The sequence below is a fragment of the Buceros rhinoceros genome, unplaced genomic scaffold, assembly GCF_000710305.1.
Source record: "Buceros rhinoceros silvestris isolate BGI_N320 unplaced genomic scaffold, ASM71030v1 scaffold32274, whole genome shotgun sequence".
Taxonomy (NCBI): Eukaryota; Metazoa; Chordata; class Aves; order Bucerotiformes; family Bucerotidae; genus Buceros; species Buceros rhinoceros.
In genome coordinates, this window is record NW_010410516.1 from 355 (window position 1) to 8,255 (window position 7,901).

General features: G+C 55.3%; 1 protein-coding gene across 1 annotated transcript in view; it reads left to right on the plus strand.

Moving 5' to 3' along the window:
• Positions 1 to 157: 157 nt before the first annotated feature.
• ANAPC2 (anaphase promoting complex subunit 2) overlaps positions 158 to 7,901 on the plus strand; it is a gene marked incomplete at its 5' end in the record, with an annotated part of 9,308 nt that continues 1,564 nt past the window's right edge. The window contains 10 exons of the mRNA XM_010135658.1: positions 158 to 780; positions 1,288 to 1,420; positions 3,193 to 3,367; positions 3,515 to 3,634; positions 4,145 to 4,262; positions 4,346 to 4,527; positions 4,666 to 4,807; positions 5,299 to 5,374; positions 5,942 to 6,145; positions 7,609 to 7,738. Coding sequence (XP_010133960.1) covers positions 158 to 780; positions 1,288 to 1,420; positions 3,193 to 3,367; positions 3,515 to 3,634; positions 4,145 to 4,262; positions 4,346 to 4,527; positions 4,666 to 4,807; positions 5,299 to 5,374; positions 5,942 to 6,145; positions 7,609 to 7,738 — 1,903 coding nt within the window. The remainder of the gene's footprint in view (positions 781 to 1,287; positions 1,421 to 3,192; positions 3,368 to 3,514; positions 3,635 to 4,144; positions 4,263 to 4,345; positions 4,528 to 4,665; positions 4,808 to 5,298; positions 5,375 to 5,941; positions 6,146 to 7,608; positions 7,739 to 7,901) is intronic.

Below are 7,901 nucleotides of genomic sequence, written 5' to 3' on the forward strand. Positions count from 1 at the left end.
AGGTCTCCGAGGAGGATCGGTAATTGCCTGGTGCTGTTCGACAGCAGAGTCCGAGTGCCTTTGGTCCCCACTCTTTGGGGTGTGCGGTCTCTTCTGCCACAGATCCTCCTAGAGGATCTTTGTGTGTGCTTAACTTGGGATCTCCTCTGCTTTCCAGGCCGCTTCGAGGTCTGATGCTGTGAGACCGCTGAAGGATGCCGACCTGCGGGCAGCCCTGGACGTGCTGCGATGTTACGACTTGCACTCAGTCATCGAGGAGTGGTTCATCGAGGTGCTGCAGACGGACCTTCAGGCGAATATAGCTCCTGAGTTCTGGAACTGCATCGGCCAGTATGAAAACACGGCTGAGGAGCCCCAGTGCTCCTTGCTCCTTCTGGATGCATTTTGTCTTCTCAAGTGCCGCCTGGACCCCTACCTGAACAGCCTGGAACTTCTGGAGAGGTGGACCAAGGCTGGCTTGCTGCTGGGGACAGGCGCTCAGATGCTGCAAGAGAAGGTCTACACCATGTTCAAAGCCATCCTTTTCTTCTCCACTACCAAGTCCTTCCAGGAAATGATCCAGCAGTTCTACAGCCGCTCTTTCAGGATCTACATGCGGCAGTGGAAGAAAGGAGAAGAGGGAAGGAACGAGAGCGAGAGCAGCATGAGCGAGGCTGAGCAGGAGAGTGATACGGAGGAGGGTGGAGGAGAGAGCTCACTGTGCGCAGGCTGCAGCAGCAAGAGAGAGCAGTGCTGGTGCCCCAAAGCCATGGAGCAGTTCCAGCAGCTCAATGACATTCTGTACGTAGGTCACGGGGTGGTGGCTGTCACTCGGCGCAGGCTGGTGGGCCGGATGGGGAGCAGCAGCAGGTTTTCTTGATACCTGAAAGCGGGAGGAGTTACACGTGAGGTCAGGCTGGGTCGTGAGTATAGAACCGCAGGGTTTCTGCAGCTGGGTTTCAACCGGTGGTTGAGCTAAAGCAGATCTTGGGACGGAAAGTTCCTCTCCCTGGATGTGAGAGTATCTTCCTCTTGCTCTAAGGCCTTCTGCCCACGAAGAAGCAAACTTCTGAATGTAAAAGCTTCTGATGGCTAGGAAATAATGTTTGCAGGGAGGATGGGGCAGCGGTAGTGTCCTGCGTTCTGGATGCAGCGCACCTCTGCGGCTGTCAGAGCACACAGGCCGAGAGCCAGCCCTGCAGCTGAGGGGCACGTGGGGAGAGCGGTGCCGTCAGGCAGTGGGAGTTTCTGTATTGCTTGTGCCTTTGCTTCTCCGCGCTCTAACCGCATCTCTGTCTGTACCTGTAGCCACCGGCTGAATTTGCTGGAGAGAGTGAGCGCCGACGCTGTCACGACCATCTTGCACCGGATGATCGAGGAGCGGATGGAGCAGCGATGCAGGGGGGAGTATGAGCACTCCTTCCTGAACGAGTTCCAGGAGGTGAGGAGGGCGTGCGGGCAGCCAGGGCCCTTCGGCTGGGAAGGTGCAGCCGCTCCTGTTACTGGTTTAGCAGCTCAGGCTGAAAGCACAGCCTGAACACACCTGGTCCGGGGCGATGACTCCCACCTTCCCTGGCAGAAGAGGCGGTTAAAAACTCCCCTTTTGGGTTTATGCTGGAGGGGAAGGTTTGCTCTGACCCGACCACGATGTTTTGCCTGGCCGTGTCCGTTCTAAGGAGGGAATTTCTGTTGTTCTGTTTTACAAACTGCACGCGGCACATGCAGCGCTGCGGCCTGCAGAGCCCTCCCTCTGCGCAGGTGGGCTCATAATTTGAATTGGTTTGGCCATTTTCAGCATCTCTTTAAACTGGGAAGTGAAAATGGGAGGCGATGCTCAGATACCGATCTGCCGCATGCAGAACTGAAATCCTCAGTTGTTTCCCGGCTCCCTTAAACCCAGTTTGCGATGGGCTGTGTACCCGCTGTGACCTTCAGATGGAATTCCTCTGCGGGACGTGGCTCTTCCAGGGTACGGCCGTGGCTCTGCTGGCTGACCCTGCTCCTCTGTGCACGGCTGTGCCTTTGCCTGCACAGGGTGTGCGCTCAGGTTGCCGCAGAAGCCAGGCTGCTCGCTGCGGTTGCCTCCGTGTTTGCCACGCCGGCTGTCTTTGTCGTCTGCAGACATGGGCAGTGATTTTACGTTTACTTCCCTTTAGTTGCTGTGCAATGCTTTCTTTATTGGGCCGAGTGTGAAATGCTTGAGACTGTCAAGCCCTGGAGATTGTTCGAGGATGTTTGAAGGGCACCAGAGAAAATGCAGCTCTGTTCTGCTTGTCGGACGCTGCAGAAGGTCCCCTTGCTCCCACCTCTCCAGAAAGACCAGTGTGTTTGGTCACAAAGTATTGGAGCACATCAGAATTAGGAAGAGATGATTAAAAATCAAAAAATAGAAGTGGTATCCAAATTGGGAAGATATTTAAAAAAAAAAGGCCAAAAGCAGAGGCCTGGTGAGCTGAAGGGAAGCAGGAGAAGTGGGAGAAGCCGCTGGCTGAAGGTACCAGTGCTGCCAGCAAACCCCCTCTCCAGACACATCGGTCTGGAGCGTCAGTCGCTAATGGGGCCATAGCAGGAGCACTCGGAGAAGATAAACCCGCGGGGAAAAATGGGTTGGTTTGATAATAACTGTCTTCCTTAAAACAGTGTCACTTTGCGTCAGCTGTGGCCCTTTCCTTCCCTTCTTCAGGACAATTCCTCCTCAGCTCCTCCGCAGTTCTGCCAGGTCGGCGCCCGGGTGTTCTGTGGTTCTGAGGTTCGTCCTGCCCCGTAACTGGCAGGGCTTGCGCAATTCCTTCCGTCTTTCCTTTTAACAGTTAACATGATCAAAGCAGGTCTGGGCTTAGTGGTTTTCTTTCAGGCTGTCCAAATCCCCTATCAAAAAAGCTGAATACTTACTAGCGATTAGTACTCAAAAGCGCTGCACATTTACCACCTTAAAGGAAAAACAAAATTAAAAAAATTGCTTTTCTTTTGAATATTGGGATACTGCAGTTGAGCCCGTTTGAAGTTCAACAATTACACATTTCTCTGTGGAAAACTAAATCTCAGACATAAAAACCTGACCTGCTGCTGATCGCTGGTCGGGGTTTTCATTATTTGGCCCTCGGCTGGGATTCGAGGTCTCGGATTCAGGGGCCCGGGTTTGGTTGGTAGGAGCCTGTCGGTGCGCCCAGCCGCGGTGTTCACCATCTCTGTGCTCTCCCTCTCCCCGTGCAGTGGATTGAGAAGGTGATTGGCTGGCTCAGCAGGGTTTTCCTGCAAGACGGTCCCTCGGCGCGCTCTTCTCCAGAAGCCAGCAGCACCATGAAGCGCTGGCGGTGCCACGTCCAACGCTTCTTCTACCGCATCTACGCCAGCATGCGCATTGAGGAGCTCTTCAGCATTATTCGAGGTAGGTGTGACCCGCTCAGCGTTCATTCCCTCTTGGACTTGGACTGGATGAGTGGTAGGTCTGTCTGCATCTCCGGATGTGCCGCGCTGTCTCCTCTTGCCTCGCCATGGAGCGTGGCACCCTTTCTGCCCACTGCTTCATCTGCAGATTTCCCAGAGTCGAAGCCTGCCGTGGAGGACCTCAAGTTCTGCCTGGAAAGGACTAATCAGAGGCAGCAGCTGCTCAGCTCCCTGAAAAGCGCCCTGGAAATGCGACTTCTGCATCCTGGTGGGTTTGGCATCCCCGCGAACATTGTAATGCTGTGAGGAGCCTGGGCATGAGAGGAGGTCTGTTGGGAGCCATCCCCTGATGCCGTGTTTGGTGGGAGGGAGGCCCCAGGCGCTGCGCGTTGTGCTCTCTGTTGGAGCGGGCATGGGCAGCAGTCGCCGGTTACACCCCAGCCCCTGCTTGCCTCATTTCTGCAGTACGGTGAGGAGCTGAGCTGGAAGTTTAGCTTTGGTCCAGGTGGGCAGAGGCTTCTCTGCTGAGTGTGGTCTGAGCTCCAAACGTGCAGTCTGGGCTCAGCTGGTTTATAGCAGCCTCTGAGCCTGGGTGTGTGGTTGGAACTGGCTTCTCAGACATATGGATGCGCTCTCTCCTTTGGCTGGGGCAGTAGGGCAGCAAGCCCTTCGCCTCCGACTCCATGGATCGAACAGAGAGCTTGGAGCCTCCGAGCTCCTGGCGTCCCAGCCGTTAGTCTGTGCTCTGGGACTCTGACTCCCTCTGCCTCTCCCGTAGGAGTCAACACCTCTGACATCATCACTCTGTATATCTCGGCCATCAAGGCCTTGCGGGAGCTTGATCCTTCCATGGTTATCCTGGAGGTCGCCTGTGAGCCCATCAGGAAGTACCTGAGGTAAGAGGCTCGTGGGGCAGTCGTGTGCGTCCCCTTTCCCTGCCCTCCCCTCCACTTGCTCTGTTTCTCTTGCCTGTTGTCAGGACTCGGGAAGACACGGTGCGGCAGATTGTGGCCGGTCTCACAGGGGATGCTGAGGGCTCAGGTGATCTTGCAAACGAGCTCTCAAAGGCTGACCCGGTGACCCTGGAGAACGGCCAGGAGAGTGATGATGACATCTCTGAACCAGGGGACTGGGTTCCTGACCCGGTCGATGCAGATCCAGGTTAGATGCCGAGACCAGGTGTCCTGGCAGCCCGCTGTCTCCTGGTGGGCTGTAGTCTTGAGCAGCCCATCGGCCAGTCCTCTGGAGCTGGGGCAGGTCTCTGGTAACCTTGAAGTGTCATCTGCTGGATTTCACTAGGAAAATCAAGTTCCAAGCGTCGGTCCTCGGACATCATCAGCCTGCTGGTGAGCATCTATGGCAGCAAGGACCTGTTCATCAATGAGTACCGCACGCTTCTGGCTGACCGGCTGCTGCATCAGTTCAACTACAGTGCTGAGAGGTGAGCTCCAGGTGCCCAGCCCCGGGCTTTGCCATGGTAAAGGCGGCTTTGCCATGGTAAAGGCGTGCTTCAGACTCGGTCCCGTCAACGGCTGTGTCTGGAGCCAGGAATGTCTTTGGCCGTTTCCTCTGCACCTTTGGGTTTGCATCTAGAATTGCCTCCGCTCACCGCTGCTTGGGCGGCTTCCTTGGTTTGCACTTATAGGGCAGCAAGTAGGAATTTGGAGGCACCAACATCCCCTTAGCTCCATCCCACACATTCTGGTGGCCCTCACAACCTGCACAGGCTGCTTAGAGTCAGCAGAAGGGGTCAAAGTGATGAAGCATCAGGAAGCCTCAGCTGCAACCCAGCTGTGTCCCTATGTCTGGCAAGGCTTTCTGGAAAGAGCACCCCGACGCCAGGGACCGCCACCTTTGTGTGGATGGGGTGGAGGCCACGCCAGGCTCGTCTGCCTGAGGGGCCTGTGTCTGATCGGAGGTTTCTCTTACCAGGGAAATCCGCAACGTGGAGCTGCTGAAGCTGCGGTTTGGCGAAGCTCAGATGCACTACTGCGAAGTCATGTTGAAAGTAACTTTTTTGTTTTTCTTAATACAAGTCCTGGGTCTTTGAGCTCATTGAGGAAGGGGAGGGACTTGAGGAGGGACCCGAAAAGGATCTTTTAGGTAAGCGGGTTCCCAAAATCCCGGTGAGGAGGTGATTTCTGACAGGCAGGCGCCTGTGTTTTAAGCCCTGTGGGTTGGGTTATCGACTCTAGGGGAGGGTTGCTCTGGTGCTGTCGTCTCTCCTGCCCTTCCTGCAGCACGGTGTCCTGGCATTGCAGAGCTGGGCTCTTCCAGCTCCTGCAAGTTCAGGACTCTGGAGGTTAATTCACGTGGAGCACTGTGGGAAGGACCCAGGTCTGGAGGGACTCCAGCGTAGGCTCGTATTGAGATATAAGCCCTTTGTCAACCTCCCCACAAATGGTTTTGAGTATGTAGCAGATCTTTATAGGAGACACGCATGAGCATGTCCTTTCCAGTGTCCCCATCATCCTTTGGAGGCAACGCCGGTGCCCTCATTTAAGCTTCTCCTGTACTAAGGGTCAGCACTGACTTGGAGCGAAGGAGCTGCCTCAGCTTCCCCTGCCTTTTCCAGGACATGGCTGACTCGCGACGCATCAACGCCAACATTCGTGATGAGGAAGAGAAGCTCCCAGAGGAGGAGAGGCCACCGTTCAGCCTTGTCGCTGTTATCCTGTCGAGCGAGTTCTGGCCTCCACTGAAAGAGGAGAAGCTAGAGCTCCCAGAGCAGATCAAGGAAGCGATGGAAGCCTATTCCAAGAAGTATGAGAAATTAAAGGTGAGGCCACCTTAACTCTCCTTAAAAACGGTGTGTGCTGCTCAGACGTGGTTATATAGCGTGGTTTTTGCAAAAACCCCTTTAACACCCCTTAAATTGTAGCTGCTAGTCCACCCACGCTGTTACGGTGGAATCCCAGAGGCCTTCAGCGTGGAAGCTGCGCTGGCTCAGCGAATGCCAGCCAAAGGGTTAATCTCTTTATGGGGTGCCTGGGCCATTGTGGTGCTTGTGGCCAGGGAGGAGAGTTTTCTAAACTCTGCCAGTCTTTGTTAGTTAAAGGGATACGGAGGTGGAAGGTCTTAGACATCCTAAGTCTGGTCTAAGCTTGTAGGCCTACGTTCTAGAGTAGAGAGAGTGGGTTCTCGCCTCTGTAGGGCCTCTCTCCTTCCTCCCCTGTTTGTCCTCTTGAAACACGGTCTCATTTAGTCCAGAGTTAGTGGAGTGTTGCTTCCTCTTCTGTCTGTGGTTTCTCCTGGATTGTTTCATTCACTTCTGGAGGGGTCCCCGGCCCCCACATTAGGCAGTTTAGGTACAAGAATTTGTGGTCAGTTTGACTCTGGCTCAGACAAAGGCTGAATTCGGCATGGTGCGGTGGGAGAGAGGCATATGGAGCAAGTACAGGCACCCTGCAGTATTCTTCTGTCCTCCAGGCACTGGACCATGGCAGTTGGCCAGAGGGAGAAGGCTGAGGTGCATCTTGCTCTGAGCGTACGGAGTGGGCTGGAAGCAGGATGGGTCTTTGCAGCCAACCTGAGCACGTGTGGTGTCTGATGCAGATGTTCCTCTTGCCTGTTCACTTGTGCTCTGACTCCACTTCAGGCTTGGTTTTCAATATAGTTTCTTGAGGTTGTTGTTATACGGTAGGTGACAGATGCCATGAGGCTGGGAAGCTCGTAGCTCTGGATCCTGTCTCTTCTGCTGCAGCGATGTGCCGGATGTAGGTGCAGATTATGTCTGTGCCTCCAAAAATTAGTTGGGAGAGCCTGCAGGAGGGGATGCAGGGAGGGAGCAGCCTCCTTGATCATCCTCAGCCTTCAGAGCAAGCAGTGCTCTTTCCACATCAGCATCAGAGGAGATGGCTCCTCTTCCAGGAAATCCTGCCCCAGAGGAGTGTTTATTTTCCAGCAGGCGTTTGTCCTGAGTGACCCAGGTGGTCTTCCAGTGTTTCCTCAGCCTGTGCTTACCCCACCAGAGGGCTGAGTGACTGGCTTTCAGGCAGGAGAGGGGCGGTGGTCTTGGGCAAGGGCTGGACGACAGCTTGTGCCGAGGAGGATGTTTCCCATGAGGGGGTAGGGGCTGGTTGGGTGGTGGCAGTGCTGGGTGACTCAGGGGGAGGGGAGCAGCTTTCCTATCTGGCAGAGGTGTATGGAGCACCCCTGGCCCTGGTGGCATTTGCCATAATGCAGCACTTAGTGGTTCCGGTTAGAAGATCTGCTGCGAGCGGCTGCTTCCCCCTTTTCCAGGCCATGAGGACCCTGAACTGGAAGTACCACCTGGGCCTGGTGAGCTTGGACGTGGAGCTGGCCGATCGCACCCTCTCGCTGTCTGTCTCTCCAGTGCATGCCGCCATCATCCTGCACTTCCAGACCAAGAGTGAGTCCCATAGCAGAGACCACCCATCCCTGTGCGCTTCCTGTGGGTGGCTGCAGGCTCTGAGAGCTCCGGCAGCAGGACCAAGACCTGGCTTCTGGGCTTGGATCTACCACAGGGCTCAGCCAAGGTCTCCAGCTATCATCAGAGAGCACCCAGCAGGACC